We start from the raw sequence: 24,675 nt of genomic DNA, 5'->3' as shown, positions 1-24,675 counted from the left end.
AACTACATATAGCAGTAAGTTAGCAACCAAATGCTAATCATTAGAATTTAAAAAGGATCATTACACAAGAAAGTTGAAGTGCCACAAGAAATACATACTCCCAAAAAAGTGACAGCCTCAAAATTTGGAATTTGGAAATAACTTTAAAGTAAATCTCATCCTCTAAGAGTAGAAAAGCATCACTAGGATTTTAATACACTTTTTCAGCTTATGAAAACTCCAAAATCTCAACAGGAAAATCAAAGTGAACCTAACTTAAGACAAACTATAATTCTATCAAATGCATCTTATCTGAAAGAATATTTGCAATGCAGGGCAAAGGTCTACACAAACATCTATAGATCAGAGCCAGTAATGTAAAAATCTATGCCTGTGTTCTCCAAACTGTTCTGATAAAGCTCTCCCAACTGTTTTGATCTGTTTAGCCTGCTTTTCTCTCTTAAGGTAAAATTTAGAACTGTCCTCTTCAAGTTGGCTGTATATGTCTTCTGTTTAGCTCTTTAAAAAAAGAGAGATAAAAAGCAAGTTTTTTAAACATGCAATGCTGAAGGCCACACTTAATTCATGATAAAACCACCAAGAAATAGCAGCTAAGTCTCTTTGCTACCCCTTACATAAAATATATTATCTAAATCAGTTAAAGATAAGCACTGACCAAAATACAAAATGGAATACATACATACATACATATTCCCTGCTCTTTGCTAAAGCTCAAAAAAGTACACGGAGGAAAAATCATGTAATTCACTGTTAATGCATATCTCTCGAGTAGCACAAGATCTGCTGAGAATTAAGATTCTTATTCTTTTCTGCTACTTCTCTATTCCTGGAAAAAGAAATTGTGAGGCAACATAGAGGAATAAAAGGACACTGAAGGTGGAGCACTGAAAAATCAAGAGGGGCACTGAGAGATGAAGAATACCAAAGGGTGAAAAAAAAAAATGACAAAAACTGAAACTTTGCTTCATTAAAGTATCTGTGGTTTTATTTTCTTAACTTAAAATTTTACCAAAATATTTACATGAACTTAGACACAATTACTATCCTTCTTGTTAGATTCATGAATATAACCATGTACATATGATGAATCGTTACTGTGATTAATACCTGTACTATAAATTACTTATAGATATAATTCTCAAGAATCAGTTAAAAGACTAAAAGCCAAGAATCCTGCAGATTCATACTCTGACAGTCAAAAAGCTATCATTTAAATTTTAGCATTTCTTATTTGAATTATGTTACTAGTACCGTAGAAACATACAGATACTAATTACAGTTTACAAAAAGCATAAGAACATTTTAATAAGCATGTCTCTCAAAATGTATTAATAACTACTAAATGTGGGAGCAGGAGATGCAGACGATATGGGTTCAATCCCTAGGTTGGGAAAATCCACTGGAGTAGGAAATGGCAACCCACTCCAGTATTCTCGCCTAGAAAATTCCATGGACAGAGCATCCTGGTGGGTTACAGTCCATGGCACTGCAAATAATCGGACATGACTGAGTGACTCAGCATGCACACGTGGGAGTTAGATCATATTTAAAGACTTTCTAAAAACTTGTTCAACCATTAGTCAAGATTGCTTACTATGCACAGCTTTGTAAATAAGAGCAACTATAAAGAAAACAAGGCAATTAGGAAGAACTTAACAGAAAAACCATATATTCCTTTCTTCCAAAAAGTAATTTTAAAATTATATTACTTACATATATTTTTAAAAGCCAGTTATATAATAAGTGAAAATACATCATAATAGTATTAATATAATCACTCTGGCTAGATTCTATTCATGACCTTAATTATTTACCTTTCCTCGTATCCTTGTCCTTAAGAGGTAGAATACCTATCCTGCCCAATGATTCCAAATTCTGCCATGTGACTTGCTTTGTCAATCAATGTTAGCTGTTGTGATTCAGAGGCTTCAAAAAGCATTTTGATGTTTTTGCTTTTCTACTCCTGAACTTCAAGGATGAGATCCTCACAGAATAAAGTTCAACTTCTTACAGAATGAAACACTGAGCAAGGTAAGTAACACTGATGAAATTCATGTTGCAGTTAAATATTTATTAAGAATTTATAATGGGTTTGTTAATTACGGGACATCTTCTTGTTAAAATTTTAATTCTGATTACTTATGATGTGATATTTCTATCTAAATTCATAAGATGAATAAAAATAAACTGAAAACGGTTTCTTAACCTGAATGCTGGCTTACAGGTGTGCTCAAATTTTGAAACAATCATCAGGTTATATGCATAAAAATACTTGCACTTTATATGCTCTGTATCCAGATAAGAAGGTTTTTTTAACTGTTGACTTTAAAATAAAGATTCCCAGAGACCTGCAAAAATAATGCAGAAAGTTCCTGCATACCCTTTACCCAGTTTCCCCAAATGTTTACATTTTTCATAACTATAGTTCAATGTAATAACAGCAAACTAACATTATTACTAACTAACATGTATAGTTCTTGCCATGGATAGATTTTATCATGAATAGATTTATGAAACCACCACCACACTCAAGATACAGAACTATTCCATTACCAAAAGGATCTCTCTCAGGCTTCCCTTTAATCACATCCACTCTCCTCCCTCTACCATCCCTAACTCAAGGCATCCACTAATCTGTTTTCTAGTTCTATAATTTTGTCATTTCAAGGATGTTATATACATGAAATCATATATTATCTGACTTTCTGAGATATTTTTCTCAGTCAACATTATGGCTTTATGTTAGTCACTCAGTTGTGTCTATCTCTTTGAGACCCCATGGACTGTAGCCCGCCAGGCTCCTCTGTTCATGGAGCTCTCCAGGCAAGAATACTGGAGTGGGTAGCCATTCCCTTCTATAGAGGAGCTTCCCATGCCAGGGATCCAACCTGGCTCTCCTGCGTTGCAGGAAGATTCTTAACGATCTGAGATCTATTCAAATTGTTGCATGTATCAATAATTCGATCTAGTTTGATTCCACCATAGTCAGAGAACACAGGATATGATTTCAATTCTTTTAGGTTTGTTAAACATTGTTTCATGACCCAGGATATGATCTATCTTGAGAAATGTCTCCTTGGGGCTTGAAAAGCAGGTCTGTTCCAATGACAATTTATCTGATCCAAAGCATTCCTCAGTATATCTCTTTAAGAAGACTTTTTAGTGGTTGCTCTAGGTATTACATAACTTACCACTGTTTACTGCTGTCAACATTTACCAGTTTGTATAAAAGGTAGCTTGACCTAGAACAGGAAGTCCCTCAATTAAGTTTTTAAAATGAAAAAGGTGTGTTCACAATTGGATTTAGAAAAGAATGCTGTAAATAATCTTTGGTTTTACTAACATTGTATATTATATTATTTGGTCTATCAACTAGATTGAACATTATCTTGAACATCTCAACATCAACCATTAATACTGAACTAAATGTTCTCTTACTCAGATAAACAGGTTACACAGATCACTCAGTTCATCTCTCTCATTGTATAAAAGGACTGAGGTCCAAAGAGATAAAACAAATTTCAAAAATCACATAAAAAGATTAAAGAGTGAAGATTAGAAATCAAATTTCTTAATTGCCAATCCAAATACTTTTTTACCTGCAGAATTCTGGACAGAGGCTACAGTGCATGGGGTTGTTTAGTTGCTCAATCATGTCCAACTCTTTGTGATCCTGTGGACTGTAGCCTGCCAGGCCCCTTGAACCACGGGATTTCCCAAGCAAGAATGCTCAAGTGGGTTGCCACTTCCTTCTCCAGGGGATCTTCCCGACCCAAGGATCAAATCCATGTATCCTGTATTGGCAGGCAGATTCTTTACCGCTAAGCCACCAGGAAAGCCCCAAATGTACCAGATGGGCTTAACAGCAGAATGAAAGTAACACTGGAAAGATCCAGTATACTTGAAGAACGATCAACAGAAATTATTCAACCAAAAAAAGAAAGGAAAAAAGTTTGGCAATAAAATGAGGAGACAGAGATCTATAGGACAACATCAAAAGGTCTGAAAAATTGTAAGTTTCAGGCAATTGGTAACATGTCAAGTATGTTCCAATTTTATAAATAATGGTCACTATTGTTTGAGTTCCAGCCTCAGCTCCTCACCTAGCTAACTGTTCTAACTAAGACTGTCAGGGAAAATCCCTCTTCTGGGACTTAGTTCCCTTCTCTATTTAGTAAGGGCACTGGATAAATTAGTGGTTTTTAAATTTAGCTATTCCTCAGAACCTCCTAGAGAGGTTTTTTTGGGAAATACAGATCTTACCTGCAGAGATCATGTTCAGAAGGTGTAATGACAACATCGTAAAGCAACTATAATTCAATGAAATTTACAGAAAAACAAGGGCGGGGGAAAGCGGTGAAACCCAGGTATTTGCATTTTTTTAAGTCCCCTAGATTATTTCTGATGATAAGCCAAGTTTGAGCATCACTACCCTAGATAATACTTGGGGGGAGAGGCAGAGCATGTGACAGGGGCTCTTGGTACTGACAGCTTGTAAATTCTCAAAAGGACCATTCTTTACAAAAATATGAGATTTCCCTGGTGGTTCAGTGGTTAAGAATCCACCTTGCAATGCAGGGGACACGACTTTGATCCCTGATCAGGGAACCAAGATCCCACATGCCTTGGAGCAACTGAGCCCATGCACCACAACTAGAGAGTCCGTGAGCCACAAAGAAAGATCCCGCTAAGACCTAATGCTCCCAAAGAAAAAATTTTAAATATATATATATATATATATATATGTGTGTGTGTGTGTGTGTGTATATATATATACACACACACACACAGAAATACAATATACACCAAAAGCTTGAAATCAAACTCCTTAAGAAAGGGGCTGTAAATTATTCATCTTTATTTTTATCACATCTAAAGTTTAAAATGAATGCTACTCAAGAAAAAAATCCTTGAAAGGAGGATTTCTATGCCACTTATTAACAGATTCTTAAGTCTGAAAGTCACAGCATATATATTTCTAAATATAAAAACAGTAAGAAAACTATTCAGCTTTCTTAGAATTATTTGGGTATTCATTCATTCAACAAATGTTTACTGGGCAAATACTACAGGCTTGGCATGGTTCTAGGTTCTGGAGAAACAGCAGTGAACTAAAGTGATACAAATCTCTGTTTTTATGAAGCTGATACTCTAATGATATCAAACAAAAGAAAGTAACCTCAAACCAAAGAAATTACCACTTCATACGATATACACACACTAACAAAGCAAAGGCTAACTCTTGGAATTAAAGGTTTTTTTAACCACAATATTCTTCCTTCTCCAACTCCTCAGGAAGCAATCTGAACTAGTATATTTTTTAAAATGTAACTAATTTATGCAAAGCAGGCATAGCTCACTCTACATAACAGTGTCTGTCCCTGAAACACTGTGCATAAATAAAAGTTTAGCAAACTGAATAATTTTAATAACGTTCCTTGGGCAAATAGAGGCTATAAGGGAATAACAGTTATTGCCTTACTTCAGAATATTCTACTGTGAGTCTTCCGGTAAATATATTTATCTTGACAATTAATCTAAGATATATTGTTCAAGGGTAAAAAGACAATTAGAAGAAGGTGAATAGTATAACTGCATAGAAGTGATGAAGGAATGGGTATACCTATGTTTATGAAAACATATCAAAAAAGAACTCCCTAAAAGATATAAAACTACATTCTGGGAGGGCATGCTTAAGATGACAAGGGGGATTTTTTTCACTTTCCTAATTATACATTTCTCCATTGTTCGAATTTTCTAACCTAAACATGCATCACTTCTATGAGCAACAAAAACTATAAAGACACTGCATGGTGGGGGTGGAGGGAAGACAGTTTTCTATAATGTGAATAATTATCCCTAATTATTCTCTTTGGAAATTTGTGTTACTACTGTTTTCTAATATGTATCATGGTTCTTAAGACAGGGCACACGTGTACTTCTCTAGTCTTTCATTCCTGTATGGTGCACATACTGGCTGCCTTTCAAATATACACACTAACTATACTCATTCCATACCTGATGGAGGAATCATCATCCTACGATCTTGTTCCCAGGGAGGTGAAAGGGAACCAGTGTCAGACGATGCTCTGTGAGGATCAGTTAACCTATCAGAATTTGATTCTCCTCTTTCATTGGTAATCGGATGGTCCAGAGGATTCCCTGGGCCTCTTGAGCCTAATTAAAGAAGAAAGGTACAACTGTTTTATCTAAAAAAGTATTATAAGATCTCTCATCAAATAAAATCCAGGCCTTTTTTTGAAAGGCAGAACAATCAGATTCCAACCAAGTTTTCCTAAGACACATTAGACTATAACTCTATCCCTACCAAAGCCATTTCTAAAACAAAAGGAAATATTTTGTCATATACATAAATACTTGCCTATAAAACTCATTCTTAAATGTTATTACTATCATTATTTACATATAAAGTCAGTGGTTAAACTGGAAATTATAAATACTAAGTCTGAAAAATAAAAGTAGAAAGTAAATAGCAAAGTAAAGGATTTCTATATCAGATGTAATAATTATGAGATTTTTGTTAATTAAACTAAAATGCCAATAGTCAAAGGGTATGAGGCCTTTAAAACAGTCATCTTAGAGGCTATATACCTATTTTAATAATTCTGCAACTACTTAACGTATCTTTTAGAAATGTACTCATATTAACTTAAGAGCCACTCAAGAAATTGCATCTTACTGCTGTAGTAAGTAGAGGCATGACTCTTCATGACTTCTGCCTCAGAAATGATTTTAACCAGTCTGATTACAAAATTTATATATGTCACATAAATTTGGCTTTAAGTGGCTTCTAGCAATTTTTAAATATCAAGTTCACCTCCAAAGAGAGCTCACAACTCTGAAAGCAAGTCTAAAATAAAGAGTTTGAAAAGCAGCAGCACTGTTGAAATAAACACTCTGAACAAGGTAAACTCATTTGGATAAGAAAATCTGACACGCTGACATTTATAAAGAAAGGGAATCATTCCAAAGTTCCCTTCCTATGACCACAGAAAGAATGGTTCCTCAACTAATAACCCATATTCAATTAAAGTGAAAAACACAAATATAAAAAGTTTTAATATTAAATAACAAAATTAATTAATTAATATTTTATCTGCCATTGAAGGGGGAATGAGGTCTCCTCAAAACTATATTGCCCAGAAAACAAAAGCTTATTTAACTTTTCAAAGAACTTTAAAAAAAATTATTTTAATAGAAATCATTCTAAAATGCTCCCCACATTTCAGTACTTCCTCTAAGAGATAAAAGTAATATGACCTTTTCATGGTAACTTGTACCAATCAGTATAAGCATTCTTTTTTTTTTTAATTTTAGTAATTTTTAAAATTGTTCTATCTACTCTTGTTGGCAGGAAGCCAACTGACTTTTATGTCAGAAGGTCAACTTTTCCTCATTCCTTCTAGTTTGTTCATCCTTCTAATCAGTTCATCAGAAGGAAAAAAAGGTTGGGAAAGCAGAAAATTAAATCGGTGAAAAATGTGCAAGAGTCAACTAGGCTGCAGTTGTCTAGAGTGAAAAACGGATCTTTAAAAGAGACATTCAAAGCCTTTCTCCTGACTGCTTACTTCCAGAAGAAAAAGTACAGGCCAAGTGACTAGTAGGTGAAAGACTGCCAACATGAATAGGCTAAAGGTCAAGGTTTTTCATTCAGTCCACAAGTTACATACAATTTACTCTAAAAAGACATTATTTTCCTTACTCTCAACCTTACTCAAACATGTATCTCATCCAAACTTTCAAAAAAAAAAAAAAGATAAGAGGAAGGAAACGAAAGGTCATTCTTCTTTTGTGGGTCATAGAAACGTTCAGTTCAAAGCAACTCTTTTAAGACCGGCTGATAACTTACCTAAAACTTCTGTAGCTTTTCTAACAAACAGTAAAACACCCTTGCAAATGATCTAATCACATTGTATCTTGAAAGTTATTTAAAAAGAAAGGAAAGTAATTTAAATAGGAGAGGAGAAATCAAAGGTAATTTTTTACTGTTATTTCAAATATTCAATTAACTACAAGCAATCCTTGACTTATGTCATTCAACTTCTAGTGATTCACATTGGCAATTTAGCTAGTTTATATCCTTACTTATAGGGCCATTGTTTTTCAGACTGTTGGCTGCAACCCATTGTGGTGTATGAAGTTAATCTTAAGTAGTATTCTTTCTTAATGAAATGGAATAGAACTGAATAGAAGTTATCAGAAAGCATCAAAGATAGTAAGGGTAGTATTCATGTGACTGGCTTCGAGAACACTTATGTTCATGCGTAATATGACATGATATAAACACAAATTCAGGGCTAAAAACCTAAAGCTCTTGATTTTGGAATAAATATGTTTCAATTTTGCCACAACGCAAGGGAAAGTTTTAAAGTAACTTGACAAACAAAATATAGTTGAGACCAAAAGAGGAAAACTCCAGATCAAAAGAGGTATACAGGTAACATCAGTGCTGATGAGGTCACTGCAGAAAGATCAATAGCTAATGCTTGTGCTTGAATGGCTCTGGAAATTCTCAAAAACACATAAGGGGGTAACAAAGCACACAATCTTGGGTCAGTTTCTCAAAGTATTAACAAATGAGTTAGGGCTCTTTTAAGGTTCCCAACAAAACTATGCCTACAGGAGAGCACTTCTGAATTCCTTGTTTCTTAAAAAAAAAAAAAAAAAAAGCTCTTTCACTTTCTGATTTTCTACAATAAAAAGATCATGATAATAAGTAAAAAAAAGATTTTTTTTTAAGTCTGTATTCCAATAATGCTTAATTAAAATACAATTTTATGCTAGGTTATACTGTTACTGTATTTCATACATACTTTTATAAAGTTATATATTATGTAGCAAAAGATACAGTTTTTAAAAAGATTTTAAAAGATGATATATCAAGTCCCTGACCAAAATGTAATCCATTAGAAATAGGTTTCTAAGGGAAAAATATATTCAAATTAGATGTCACAGAGTTCCTTTTCCAAACAAAAATTAACCTAGAGTAAGTGCAAGGAATGCCTGTATTTTTCAAAGGTCTACTTTAAAGATCATTTTAAAGATAAGTTGAGATGAAAATATAAAGTAAGGAAGAAATCTAGAGTAATAAAGACGTTTAAACAATATACCTCTTCCTCCTCCCCCTGGAAGCAAAGGTGAGAGTCTGAGTGGACCCTCCAACAAAGTTGGAGGGGAGAGAAAAGCTCTCATTTCAGGTGAAGGTCGACCCAATGGTGAGGGACCATATGGGGAATGCTCTGGAATAATTAAAACAGCATATTTAAATTCATAGTTTCAATTAACTACACTATAGATTAGAATCCTATCTCAGCAATTACCATCGGGTCATTCTATTGCCAATTTAAATTTAATCTCTGTCCTACATACTAAACGTGCCTTGGGTTTAGCTAATATGGGATAGAGCTATATATAGAACCATGTGTTTAAGTCTATCTACCAAATAGACACTTCAGTCAATAAAAACATTACTCTTTTGGTAAGTAATACACTTGAATGATCATACACTAATAAGTAAAGGACACCATACTTTAGTTATAAGAGCATTTGAGAGGCATGAAGTTTGTTTGGTTTTGTTTTGTTGTGAATGGCAGTATGCTTCCAGATATTTCAGCTGGTGAGGGTCGTACCAATAGAAGGGCTCTGTTTAAATCAGGGCCAGATAGGGCATGTATTGGGCTGTGAATTACCCAAGTAAAGTTCAGATTTTCAAAAGCTGAAAAGAAAAAACACAAAATACTCTGAAGCATCAGAAATTACTTCTGATTTATCACCAGTGAAAACTCAGTTTTACACATCAAATAAATCACTTTATCTATTAACCATATGACCAAAAGTCTGATCATTTTACAAACTTCACCATTCTCAAATAATGGTTATACTTCCAAAGATCAAAAATCAACATTATCAAAAAACAAACAAACTTCAATGCCACCCAAAATAATACTTTTCAAAACATGCTAAACTTTATTATGTAGCTTATATAATATTCAAATGTAGTTACAACAAAAGATCAAAGCATTATTTACCCTGAGACATTTTTGCATTCTTTCTGAATAACTCCCTCAACTCCAGATTTTGTTCCTATTTGAAATTCATAAAAATCTGCTATTTCTTAACGTAGAAATACTTAATGAAACTGGACTCTCAAAGTGATTTTTATAACTTTTCAACAGTTATTAAAAGAGGAGTCTACCTATACAAGATAGGTTTGTTTTTACTACCCTGGAAGCTTAATTCCAATTCAACCAAAATTATTTTGAAAAATGTAATAAACTATTTGGAATAGTATGAGATCATAAAGATGCTAACTCACTAATGAATGGACAGAAATATTAAATACATCTTCCAAATAACTGGTTCTTTTGGGGGTAATTAAAGCAATCAAAACTCAGATAATATAGTTTTCCCACATTTTTAATGAATTTTACATCATTTAAAATCAGCTATTTTAATTCTTATTTTTAAGATTCAAGCAAATTCCAAAGAATGGTTAATATATAAACAGTCACAATGCCATTCCATTTAAGCAAGCTTTACCCATTCACTCTACAAAAAAACAATAAGTACCTTACTATGTACCAAGCACTTTGCTTCCCAAGGAGCTCAAGGTACTAAACATACATCATCCTACAAAATGCCACTGAGAAAGCCATTATTCACATTATTGCTAGAGAACAAAACTCAGAAACTTGGGAGACCACAAGAAAACTCAGATTAGAACCCTAACTACAAAATCTAAAAAATTCATAAGGAGTAGTGTTAATTCACACTAATATAAACGGTATGTACAAAATATAATAAAATAAGTATTTTTTTAATGAGGGGTTAAAAAAAAAAAAAACTACCTCTGCCAAATGCTGTATTTGGAACATCAAGTGCATAAGGATCTTTTTCTAAAAGTTCAATTTTAAACTCTGTTTCAGTTAATCTGCGAATAAAGAACAAACATTGCTAAGTTACTTATCTAAGAGAGTAAGTAAATCACTCACATTTCAAGAAAAATGCCACTATTATAAACTACTTTTTATTATCTCAATATCTACATAAAAGAAACAGGTCCTGTAAAATTATTCTGACTGAAATACCTTTATATATCCTCCACTATTTATTTTAGGGTAACAGGTTCCTTTTGCCTCATGATAGTGGTTTTGTTGAGGTTTGAAATTGTTTTGATCTTTTTCAAAACTAGGCTACAAAGAATATCATATCACAGAATCCAACTTTTAGAAAGATCTTGAAGGGCCCTCCAAGGTCAATGAGTTCAAACCTATTATTTTACAACTAAGGAAAGTGAAGTTAGGAGTTCAAATGATTTATGCAAAATGAAAGTACCAGGGTTAAAACTCAGGGCTCCCAGCTCTGAGTCATATAAGCTTTCCATTGTAGTGTTACCCATACGATTTCAATCATAACATAAAATTGGAATCTGATTAATTCATCCTATTTTATCCCTTTCCAAACTTTTTATCTGAAAAATATGACATTTTAAAAGAATCTTATTTCTAGTTCTATACCATTAGATCTGAAATAAAACATTTAATCATATGGCTTTAATTTCTGAGTAGAAAAGACAAGAGACTAAAACTAACACTGGATAATGTTAATAGTACATTCTGTCAAGAAATTATAACACTATGGGAAGACTTTTACAGTCTTCACAGAAAACCATTTACTCTTCCCTTCAATTGAACATTGTACTCTTTTATCCTTTCATTTTGTTATCGTAAAGCAATGCCATCCAATATAATAAGACCATGGAAAAAGAGAAATAATAAACATTCTATCCATTTATTCATTAAAGATGTTAATACTCTGCGAATTACCATGTCAAAGAGATTTATCCTTTCTATCTCCATCTCTTATAATCTCCTTCTACCCACCCTGGTTTAAACAAAAATTTTTTAAGTTATACTTTTTACAAAAAAATCTATGAAGTTTCTTTCTGTTACAGTAACCTCTAAGACAAGTGTTTCAAACAAAAAATCTAGTAAACTCTAATAGAACTAAGGTATACTTTATTACTAGATATGTTGGGTCACTGAAAGTTTGTTTATCCTTATAAAAATATTAACTACTTAATAAAATAACAACTAAGAATAAAAGTCATAAGCAAAGTTTTTAAAGTATTCCTACTAAGATACTTACTTTTGTCTGTTGTGAGCATTTTCTTTCCTTAAATCATTGAGGTTTCTTTCAGCAGTCCGAGCTGCCAACTTAAGAAAAATAATATAAGCATACATAAATATCTTAATAATTGCATACAAATATACAAAAATTGCATACAATCACTTAAATATGTAAGTATGCATTTCAGTAAACTCAACGTAAAAAAAACTTAATTTAGAAAAATATATCAAAAAGGAATGAGTTTCATACAACCAGATGAGCCTAAGGCTGGAGTTTAATCATGTACTTGCCAAGAAATGCTTTCAGCTAGATGCAAAGTCAAGGATTAGAATTACTTGGTGTTGTAAATATCCAACTAACATGACAAGAGCAATGGAAGAGGAGCCAAGCTTAGGAATGGAGACTCAGAATTATTATTATGCGTTGGAAGCACTGGCAGTAGAACAAAGTAACTATCTCTGGAAAGAAATCACTGTAATTCTGTGAAACCATAAAGGTCTAAAAATGCTGGTAAAGGCTGTTTTTTTTAATGGCTGAATATAATCAAAGCATGCTGCATGTTTATTAAGTACACAGCACTGTAGAGATACATTCCTTAGTCTTTTACATTTACTTAGAGACACTTTCATTTAATAAAAATCAGAGTACCGATACATATGTTACAAGAAAAAAAAAGCTTATACCAAGAATATGCAGTAAACCCAAACAGCTGTGGGTAAAATTAAGCCTGCATAGAATACTACATCAGATCAGATCAGTCGCTCAGTCGTGTCCGACTCTTTGCGACCCCATGAATTGCAGCACGCCAGGCCTCCCTGTCTATACTACATGTTTCCCTGTTATTCTGTGGACTCTCCAGAGCAGAAGCAGCAGAGTGTGGAACATCACACCTGCCAGATTAATGCAGTTCACTAGAGCAAATGTGACAGTCACCAAAAGGTGACTCAGTCTATAATTTTGAACTGTACCTGAGAATTGACTTTAACTGGGCAAATATTCACCAAAAGTATAGCTTAACCACATGTTAGCACTCAGTACCAAAAAGATTCCAGGTGTAAATCTTTTTCCAAGTTACATAATCAATTTTGGTACTAACAAAAAAGAACACCACTGTTAACAATTTTTGTTAACAAAATAACAATTCATTTAACTTTTAATGATGCAGAGCTAAAATCATTTCTAAATGTTTGCTAATATGTAACATATTTACTCTTAAACATATGGCACAAAAATGTGTAGTTAAGTCAAAAGTAAATTCTACTCTGATTATAGTATAGTATATATTAAAGATATACCTGCAACAAAGAAATATAAAAACAGACTGATGATAATGATTCACACTTGAAAAATTTACACCCAGAAGTTAGCAAAAACTGTAATTTTAGTAAATAACCAACCACATTGTATTCTAAAACATTTATATTCAGATATTGAACACTTACAATATGCAAAAAAGATTCTATTAGGAACAGGTGTTAAGAAGGAAAGAAAAACAGTCCCTATAAGCTTAAATCTGTGGTAAGAACAAATACAAATAACCACAGCACTTGCCACAGGATACAAAAAAAAAAAAAGTACTATGACAATTTAAAGGAAAATTAAATCTAACAGGATGGAGCAAAGAAATGCTCAACAGAAAAAGTAACATCTAAAATTAAGAAATTATTTATTATAGTAAAATAGTGGAAACAAACTAAAAGTTTATAAAATGAAAAACTTCATAAAAAATATCTATGATATATTAAGAAAGGTTATAAAACATTAATATATGATCTTGTTTTTTTAAACATATATATGTGCTTTATGTCTCAATGTATCTATAAAAGCATGGAATAAATTAAAGTACTACTGCTGATTACTTCTTTGTACTTTTCTACATGGTATAAATTTTTGTTCAATGAGTATATATTATTTTTATAAAATATCTTTTTAGTTTGAGACATGAAGGGCATATTTTCTGCATGTTTTAATTTAAGGTCAATGTCATTATTTACTAAACAAGAATTTCAATGTATTGAAAAGAAAAAGTATAAGACTTGGAGTCTAAAAAACAAATCTATAAGACTTAGAATCTAAAAGGTCAATGTTTCAATCTCCAATCTTAACTCTCTAATCATGTGACCTAGGGCTGTTTCCTCATCAGGAAGACCTGAATTACAGTTATTGTGTGGACTGAATGAGTAATATATGTAAAATGCCTTAGAGTACAGTGCCTAGAATATATGCAATACTAATAAACATCAGTTCCTCTCCATCTTTAAAAAATAATTTTCATCTGAGCATTTAGAAAGGGATGAAGAAGACTAAATTCATTTCCAAGACCAGTGTATTATTTCAATAACAAATCTTCACTTGAACCCTCATTACAGAAGCATATAAAAGCTCAAAATTGGCAAGGATCCTGATATTCAACTTATTTAATTTCTTACTCTAAGCTGAAATCTCCATTCCAAGAAACATCCATGCCTAAAAATAAAAATATCTTCCAAGCTTCAGTTCAACAGTGATAATTTAACAGTTAACATTTACTGAATGCCTACTGTATGTCAGGTACTTGGCTATCAGAATTATCTTATTTAATGTCATCACAATAACTGTGAAGTAGATACTAATATCTCTGTCTTTAGGTAAGGAATGGGTGGTAGGTGATAGAACCAGGATATCAACCAAAACAAGCTGACTCCAGACCCCATATTCACCTACTGTGCAAATCACTTCCCCTTGAAGACTTTGAGGGGCAAGTCTTTCAAAACCCAGCTGTTAACGATAGTTCTTCATGTTAGAGAGACCATCCTGATCATTACTCAAAATCTATATAGTTATCACTTCCTCATACAGTTCCTCCACAGCACTGACATGTCCTTTCTCATGATGGTCTTTTTTGTACTGTGTAACAAGTAATTAAAAATCAGAGAATCAGATACCTGAATTATATTAATATAATTTTTAGAACTAGGACGGGCTTTAGATTATTATTTCAGCTAGTCCCATTGTTTTACAGATGAGTAAACAAGCCCACAGAATTTTAAAAATTTGTCCACAAGTAATTAGCTGGCAATCCACTGCTTGAAACAAGTCCATGAACGTTGCCTCACCTCCCCCAGAGTATAAGCCCCAAAGAGTAAAGCTTCTTGCAAGAAGTAAAACGCTAAAAGCAGAGAAGGAAAAATCAGATTTGTGAAGAACTGTATCAAAACAAAGTATTTAGTTCATAAGGGATATAATTCCACTACTGGTGAAATTAGAAGAAACTGATTTCTTTATACACTACCTTTTTTTCTCAGTTGTAAAAGTATACCTTTACACTGCTCATCTAAATTAGGAAAAAGAACAATTTGACAAAAAAGCCTAAGAAAATTTAATACTTACCCAATTATCATGTGCTTTTTTCTCATGAGAAATAATCTGAAAAAGAAAAGTCATTAAAATACTACTAATAACTGTTTTTTTCTGTAAAAAACATTCATAGCTACCACTATGATTTAATACAAAACTCATAAACTCAAAAATAACTCAATCATCTCTAAAAAGTCAGCAAGTATTATTTTAAAGCAAATTTTCATATACATATGATCTACTCTATTATACTTCTAAAACAAAAACAAGTAAAGACAATTCAAATTTTTGTCTAGTACATTTCTGTTTTACACAATAATCAATTACAATAGGAGATACCAATTAAGAGACAACCAGCTAGACTGGTTATATATATATATATAGGCTCCTAATGCTGCTATATGTTTATTTATTTACACAACTCAAATTCCCAAATTAGCAGTAGTTCACATAGCAACTTTAAACAATGTCTCTTGTCCCAGAATCTTTGCTCCCTAGAAATGTTCTGCCACCACATGCAAAACCTCAAGAGACTAACTACACTCCTGCATCAAAACAGATATGAATTCAAACAAATCACCACTGTTTGAAGTTACACACACACACACATACCTGTCCTTGATAAGAATGAATAGTTCTCTCCAACTCTTCTTCTAGATCTTTGGCTCGCTTTCTATAAAGAACAAACAATCATTCTACTCTTAACATAAACTAAGAAGTGACAGAACACACTATCTCTACTGAAAATATTAATTAATTTAACACCTAGACTGCTTTGTTTCATGTCACGCTAGAATTCCACATGTTCATCACCTTTGTGGTTCTGGTTTAGTTGCAAGGTTCTAAAGCATATTTTTTTCCTGATATAATTAGGTAAGCTTTAGGAATACTACTACTTGAGTTTACCTAAGATTTAGATGGAATATTGGCTCATTTTCATTTTTAAGAAGCATATTGGGAGATGTATTCAGATGTCTGTAGTCTTAATAGAACTCTAGGAAATTAAAGACCTGGGAGAAAGGAAATGCTATTACCTTTATACAACTAAAAAGACTTAAAGTTCATAAGACTATAAAAAGACTTTTTAAGACTAAAAACTTTTTTTGGATAAAATTCAAGCTTGCTCTTCCTAATGTAAAATGAAGTATCACAACTATTTGGAGTACTGCTGAATCTTGTCACTTATTTTCTCTAAGTTTTTATTATTTCTATTATTTTAGGATCGATTATTTCAGTAAGGATTGAGCTAAGGTAAAAACTAAATTTATGGTTTTATAAACACTTCTTCATAACTTTAATTAAGGCTTATTCTTCTTTTTACAGCATACTTCTCAAATTGATTAATATTATATACATTCTTCCCCATGTGAACCAAAGAGGAAAGACCTTAAAATTAGTCACATTCATAAAGTTCTTAACTTTAACATAATATAGGATTGCCCATATTCAAATCCAACTAATCTAAGAGATTTTGAATTACATAGAGTAAAAGAAAAACTTTTTTCCTTTTTATATTTTCTGTATAATCGCATAAGAGCAAGACATCTAAATGAAAAATAATAAAATTATGGGGGATTTTTTTTTGAGTGCTCTGTTATTTTTTTTCTGCTTTGGGGCTTTTGTATGGATACCGTTCCTACCTCAAAATGAAAGGGGTGAAATATATTCATACCTATAGGTCTCCAGCTCTTCAGCTGCATGGTTGATCTTTTCATCAGCTTTGGAAAGTTTCTCCTCTTTCTCTAACCGGTAATTTTCCTCCATTGTCAATTTCCTTAAAACAAAAAGGGTTTTATTTCTGTGATTGTATGTCATAAAATAATCAACGGTATACTTTTAATTATATCACAACTGGTGATTTATTCTACTGTTTCCCATAAAGCAACCTGAAAATATCAATAAAAACATCACATGTAAGAAAAAAACAAATGTACCTGAGTGTGGAATTTAATATTGTAGACTCAAATTGTAAAGCACCTTATCCAATAAAGTACTACTAATACAGAAGCTTTAAGAGTTCATCATTATCATTTATATTTTTATCATTAAAGAAAAAATGTTTCAAAATCAAGTAACTTTCTTAAAAAAATAAATTGATGAAATGCAACCCAATCATAAATTAAGAACTTTGAATAATAACATGCTGCTGCTAAGTCGCTTCAGTCGTGTCCAACTCTTTGCGACCCCAGAGACGGCAGCCCATCAGGCTCCTCCGTCCCTGGGATTCTCCAGGCAAGAACACTGGAGTGGGTTGCCATTTCCTTCTCCAATGCATGAAAGTGAAAAGTGAAAGTGAAGTCGCTCAATCGTGTCCGACTCTTAGCGACCCCATGGACTGTAGCCCACCGGGCTCCTCCATCCATGGGATTTTCCAGGCAAGAATACTGGAGTGGGGTGCCAGTGAAAGTCGCTCAGTTATGTCCGACTCTGTGACCCTATGGACTATACAGTCCGTGGAATTCTCTAGGCCAAAATACTGGAGTGGGTAGCCTTTCCCTTCTCCAAGGGATCTTCCCAACCCAGGGATCAAACCCAAGTCTCCCACATTGCAGGTGGATTCTTTACCAGCTGAGCCACAAGTGCCTTCTCCACAAGGGAAGCCTAAATCATCACATAAGCTGAATGCAAAACATTTTTAAGCTATTTTATTTGCCACTCAATGGAGTGACAAACATAATTTATTACCTGTGAAGTATCATTTCATTTTCTTGATATAGTTCAGTCATTACTTTAAGTTTCTGCTGAAGTTTTTCAGTTTCATTTTCAAACTGTGTACTTTCTGACTGTAAAGATGCTTGTTCAGTCTGGAGATTTTTAATACACTCTACAGAAAAATGTTTTAAATCACAATTAAGGGAGCAAGTATTTTGAGCTACACATTAATATTTTATAAAAATAAAAATTACAAAAACTAATTATTAATAAACTAAATTCTTTCCAACAGAAAATCAATATTTTGTTCGCGTAATACCTTTTAACATGTTAAAGAGCTATATAAATTATTATAATTTTTTTATTATTTAAAGATTTCCTAAAAAAATTTCTAAAACCTTCAGTACTCTTTAATTGTAGCATCTAATTTTCAGTCTAGGAGACAAAAGTCACTAAAATTCTCAAAGTTTGGTGATGAGGATTTTGAAGGCAAATACTTTAGCTTAATATTTTCTGTGAACCTCTCCCACATGATTAATAATGCATCTTTTTTTCCCTAGTAAAAAGTTTACCCATTAATACTTCTACCCAGCCTCTTTTTAAGCCAAAATTTTTATACATGTTAAAAATCAAGCCAGAAATTTGGATCTTCTGATAATGAATGCCCCAAAGTCCTGCTGGCTTACACCAGATAAAGACTGGAAAGGAAAATACCAATTTAGCTTTGTTTCAACCTAAAAGAATCACCAATGAAAATTAAAATAAACAATTCTAATTAATTATGATTATAAAATAATTAGTGGATGCACTAATTAGATAAATTATTTCTCTTTCAACATAACATAATTCAACTCCTCTAACACTAAGGTGACATCTCCCCCAAAAATGTGTATGAATCATGACCATACCACAAATCTTGAAACAAGGCAAAACTCACTCTGCCTAAACAGGACAATTCCAAAATCATACTAACAATCATTAGAATTTTATTGATTTATGTAATATTATATAATTATTCTAAAACATCTACTAATTAAATATACACACCAAAAAGATAGTTTAATACCTTAACATTAAATGATTAAATGTACAGGAAATTGTCCACTTCTGTCTTTCCAAGAAATTTTTAAATCTAGATCAGTAAAGTTTGTTGACCTTTGGCCTTAAGCCATTGCCATGTCATCTTAACAATTCTTAACAAGCCATTGTTAAGTCACTTAACTGACATTCATGTTGGATATTACTTCTTTTAAAATTGGATCATCTCTATTTAGAAAAAAAATTAAACCAACACTTAAACCTTCATTATATTTTTTCACTTCTACATTAACTATTTTGTTTCAAATCCTCTGTATCTTAAAATACCACTGCAAATGATTACCAAAAACAGCAGGTCAGAGGAGAAACAATTCAGAAGAAAACCTTTCTGTTCTGAATAGAAGATCAATTATAGAAATTTATCTTTCATGACTCCCTAAAATAAGAAAGATTTGCAAGAAGGGACACAAAATCTCCAAATACTAGTTTTAGAAAAATAGTAATTTGCCAAGATACCATATGAAGTGATGGGGTAACTGGTGAGCAAATCTGTTACTATCCTAGCACTTTCTACAGTTCCTCACTGAAAGCCTGTTAATGTACTAAAATAGGGCTTGCTTGAAAGTAGGCTCCATATCTTTTCCTCTCGTAAATCTCCCATGGCTTTTAGTACTATACATTAGCAAAACTTTAATATTAATGTTTTTCAAAATTCAAAAATAATCCAACTACCAGTACCATGTGAATAGGGCAACAATAATTTTTTAAATAATCTGTATCTTTGGTGGTTCAACCTTTTCAAAAAATGTCTTATTATAAACACAGTTTACTTATTTCAGAAATTTTTGAAAATATAGATAAGTAAAAAGAAAACAGAAATCTGTCCATGATCCCATATTCAAAGAGAAACATGGCTGACATTTGAGAATGTCCTTCCATCATTTTTTTTGCTAACAGTTATGCTAAATTTTTTTTTTTTTTTTTTTACAAAATGGAATGTTACTTACATCAACTTTTAAAATTTTGGAACATAATAGTATTTGTTCACTTTAGGAAAAAAAACGCTATCAGCAAAATTAAAAAAAAATCTTTTCAATGAAAAACAAATCAGTTCTACAGGTCTAACATCATTCCCATATATGTTAATATACTATGCAAGGACATTAGAGGAAAAAACTGTACCATAAAAAGATCTATGAAATATAGAAGTACCACTATTAAAAATCAAATTTGCAATTAACAAAGATATTTTTAATTAAGTTTTAATTTGCTACTTTTAAACAACTAAAACCATACCAAATATTTGACACTGAAATTAAAAGTACAGCTTTACATAGTTTTTTTTAAAATAATGCCATTAATTTTATATAAATATGGAGGAAATGACATGGCTTTACCAACAATGAAAACTCAGACTAACTTTTCACAAATAACAAACAAAAGTAAAAGTAAAAAAATTCAAATTGTATCTCCCCATAATTGATTCAATTAATGTTCTATTCTCTATAAGGAGACGTATTTATTTAGAAAAACTTTGTAAGTCTATAGATTATCTACCTGTAAGCTCTTCTTTTGTTTTATCAACTTCAGATAATTGAGTGTAAATTTGGTTTCTTTCTCCTTCTAGGGTTTTTAAAGAAGCTCTTAACTTCAAAGAATGGGAGAAGGAGAAGAAAAAAAGCAACATTAAACAATTATACCAAAACAAACAAAAATCTCAATATACCATCCTAATCCTTTGAAGCTCTTTTACACTCCGATGAAATTACTGCCCAGACTACACAAGCCAACAATGGAGTTTCTATCTTAGAAAGTTAGCAAAGTCATCAACACATGTAAATCTCAAAACAGGCATAAAGAAGTCAGTGATTAATGTTTGAACAGCAGCTGTTTGCTTTCAGCACATAAATTTTGATCAAAGCAACCTTCACACTACATTACTGAAACTTCACATTGATCAATAAAGATCAGGATACCACTACCAGGATGAAAGAGAACAGGGATAAACCACAAGAAAATGAATCTAGTACCTACTTCTCAAGATAAGATATGGGGCAACAGAATATTAGAAAACACTGAGACCCGAGAGTGAAGAACATTCAAAGAGGAAAGTATGGGAAAATATGTAGTAAACATTAATACAGTCCTTATCCAAAGAAATGAGTGCACACCTTGAAAATTTTTATTACAATAAATTCTAAAAACTAACAATATGAATTTCTAGTTACCATAAAAAAAATTAAAAAGCAACTGAAGAAAATTCTGATCACTTCTAAAACTTCTATCACTTATATGGTAACTATAAAATGGACATTTAAAAGAGTTACTAGGATATATGGATTTAATCCATGCTTTATTTGTTTCTCTATATTCTTATGTAGTAATGCAAACCTTAGCAGCATGAATCAGTTTCTTCAAAGCTCCTTTTGGTTGATTATCTATAATGAAAAACAAAACCATAATAACTTGATAAAACAGTACAATGCCACAACAGACAGCCAAATGATTCTATTAGTTCACTTAACTAGAGCTTTATAATCCCTTGCTACAATAGAGAATTTAACGTAAGGCACAACGGCCTCAGACCTGCTCCCAGGAAGCTAAATAAAAAAAGCAATGGAATTATCATAGTATCACGTAACACGGTTCTTCACCACTAACTCCAAAAACAGAGTTAAAATAAGCATGTGGTAGTCACCTAAATCTAGCCCCCAGTTTCAATTATTCTTAGAATCCCTCATCAGACAAAATATGAGCAGAATTATATTCCAAATTAAAATAACATTAAATGTGAGTTTTCTCATTAGAAAAATAATTATTTCTCACAAGATAAAGCAGAAGTAAAAAAGTACAAACAGAACTATATGTCTTTACTTTGAAGTGTACTTTTCTTCCAAGACATTAATGTTATCATCAAAGAAAATCTTTTAAAAAATCACACCTTCTCCTTAACACATTTTTTACTGATATAGAAAATGGAGGGAAAGAAAAGAGAAAGGTTACAAAAGTCAGAGAAACTATCATTGGGGGAAACTCAATGAAGATACCTGAAACCTCTTTGTACTATTCTTACGATTTTCTGTGAGTCTATACATCAAAACAAGATGTTCTTTTTTAAAGTCAAAAGAACTGATCTGAAAATACACTAAGTGGCTATAGGGAACCTAACTTTTGCTGAGTTTTCATACTGCAACCAGCAATGGCAACAGACTTTGGGATGGTCAAAATTAAAGTACTGTCAAGATATGAACCATCTAAAAAAATGCACCCTAAGGCATTCATTTATATAACACTCAATTTTCCAACTACTCACCCACCCATTTATCAGCTTACAGTACAGGGGAAAACAGGCATGGAAAGAATTATGATGCAATATGAAGACTGCTGTGGTCGTGGTGGTCTAGTCGCTATTTCATATTCGACTTGTGCGACCCCTTGGACTGTAGCCCGCCAGGCTCCTCTGTCCATGGGATTTCCCAGGCAAGAATACTGGAGTGGGTTGCCATTTCCTTCTCCAGGGGATCTTCCTGACCCAGGGATCAAACATGCATCTCCTGCATTGCAGGTGGTCCCCACATTGCAGGTGGATTCTTTACCACTGAGCCACCAGGGAAGCCAAAGACTGCTATAATGTACAACACATAAAAAGAACAGAGATGAGGAAGGCTGAAAGTCTATCTGAGGCGCTGAAGAAAGATTTACTGAAATGGAGCTAGCCTAGCTGAAACAGCTGAAGCTGATAGTGAGAGAGGAAAAGAATATTACACAAGTATATAAGGAGTCTTATAATAGCACATGGGGAACTAAAAGGACATACAAGAGCCAGCCATCATTTTCAGTAACAGATGATGTTATGACTTAATACCTAGGTGCGCATCATTTTCTGAATCACTCTTCATTTCCCATTCCAAGTTATCATCATCTGCAATTTCTTCACCAAGTACAGCAGTCCAGTCTTTCATCTTTCGTAAGCGCTCTGTCAGAGACTTGACGTTTACCAAAGGGGGGAAAAAAGAGGGTAATGTCTTATGCTGGCTTTACAACCTCTGAATGCATAACTGTAGTCTAAAAATCAACCCACATGGATAAAAAGTACATGAGCTCTCACTCTCTACCCAGCATAAAATATGTAAATACCCTCAAAAACTAACATTTATTTACTATTAAGGTCTACAAGTTAAAAAATAACAACTGGTTACTCTTAATCAAATATGAAAAGTGAAAACTGAAAAGTGGCAGTCGCTCAGTCAGGCCCGACTCTTCATGACCCCATGGACTGCAATTCCCCAGGCAACAATACTGGAGCGGGTAGCCATTCGTTTCTCTAGTGATCTTCCAACTCAGGCACGGAACCCAGGTCTCCTGCGTTGCAGGTGGATTCCTTACCGTCTGAGCTACGAAGGAAGCCCAAATCAAATAAACAGAATACGTAGTAATGGCCCATTTTTACACGACTACACAGTAACAAAACATTTACATGGTATCTCTCATTTGCCACAATAAGAGTAGTCACAAACATGAGAAGAAATTTTGTGTGAAGTTAAACAAATCCCCAAGTGATATATGAAAAAAGAGACTTTACAGATTCAATTTATTCAAGTAAACAACTAGCTGAGGAGATCAACTGACACAACTGACAAAAAGAAAAAGAAATTGTAAAAGAGAATCTGAGTTGGAACATTAGAGGTTTTGCTACAGTACTTTTTGAATTTTCTTAAAGAGGCTCCCCTGTCCATGGCATTCTCTAGGCAAGAATCCTGGAATGGGTTGCCATGCCTGCTCCAGGGAACTGTCCCAACCCAGGGATCGAGCCTAGGTCTCCTGCACTGGCAGGTGGGTTCTTTACTGTTGAGACACTGAGGAAGCCCCAGAAACACCCTTAGCAGTGAAGTAAGCAGTGTAAATGTATAGCTTTCAAGGTGACATCATCCACTTCACTGTGCAGGTTACAGAATGTTAGTTGTACATCTTATTAGTTAATATTAGTTAACATAATAAACAGATACTTGAGTATCTGTTTGCTGCTTAAAAACATAAGATATAAAAGTGTAGGCAGGAAAAACTGGTAGAAGGGAGAGATAAGAAGTAGGAAAAACATCAATAAATCTTAACAGTAATACCAATTATCTTATTCCTAATGGAGTTAAAGTGCAATTAGATTTACTTAAAATATTCATCTCTGTGAAAGTACATATACCAGTTAATCTAGGCATTAAAGATATTCATATTTATATTCAATGCATATAACTTCATTTGTCCAATTTATAAAATTCTTTCCAATTCTTCTCATTAACAAAAAAAGATGGCAATCTTAAGATAAAAGCCAAAATCCAAAATCCTTTGTCTTTCTTCATTAAATATCTAGGCTAAAATAGAAGAGAGAAGAAAAAAGGACACAGAGAATATATATGTATGTGTGTGTGTGTGTGTGTGTATACATACATACTACAAATCTACAAGTTTTCAAAGAACATTTTGCAACATGAATAAAAACACAGT

At 32.8% G+C, this 24,675-nt stretch overlaps 1 protein-coding gene across 12 annotated transcripts in view; it reads right to left on the bottom strand.

Annotated features, from left to right (window-relative positions):
- Positions 1-24,675, bottom strand: part of MIA2 (MIA SH3 domain ER export factor 2) — a 97,136-nt gene that overhangs the window by 11,696 nt on the left and 60,765 nt on the right. For 8 of the 12 annotated variants that reach the window (XM_061394979.1, XM_061394980.1, XM_061394987.1 and 5 more), the window contains 11 exons: positions 23,042-23,162; positions 21,568-21,614; positions 20,734-20,824; positions 18,172-18,310; positions 17,159-17,260; positions 16,099-16,159; positions 15,520-15,555; positions 12,169-12,236; positions 10,869-10,951; positions 9,132-9,260; positions 6,019-6,177 (listed from right to left, as the gene is read on the bottom strand). In XM_061394979.1, coding sequence (XP_061250963.1) covers positions 6,019-6,177; positions 9,132-9,260; positions 10,869-10,951; positions 12,169-12,236; positions 15,520-15,555; positions 16,099-16,159; positions 17,159-17,260; positions 18,172-18,310; positions 20,734-20,824; positions 21,568-21,614; positions 23,042-23,162 — 1,036 coding nt within the window. The remainder of the gene's footprint in view (positions 1-6,018; positions 6,178-9,131; positions 9,261-10,868; positions 10,952-12,168; positions 12,237-15,519; positions 15,556-16,098; positions 16,160-17,158; positions 17,261-18,171; positions 18,311-20,733; positions 20,825-21,567; positions 21,615-23,041; positions 23,163-24,675) is intronic. The other 4 variants (XM_061394982.1, XM_061394983.1, XM_061394990.1 and 1 more) reach the window with 1 other exon arrangement.

Source organism: Bos javanicus, chromosome 21, assembly GCF_032452875.1.
Source record: "Bos javanicus breed banteng chromosome 21, ARS-OSU_banteng_1.0, whole genome shotgun sequence".
In the NCBI taxonomy this organism is placed as follows: Eukaryota; Metazoa; Chordata; class Mammalia; order Artiodactyla; family Bovidae; genus Bos; species Bos javanicus.
The sequence above is the reverse complement of the archived record's forward strand: the minus strand, read 5'-3'. Positions and strand labels throughout refer to the sequence as shown.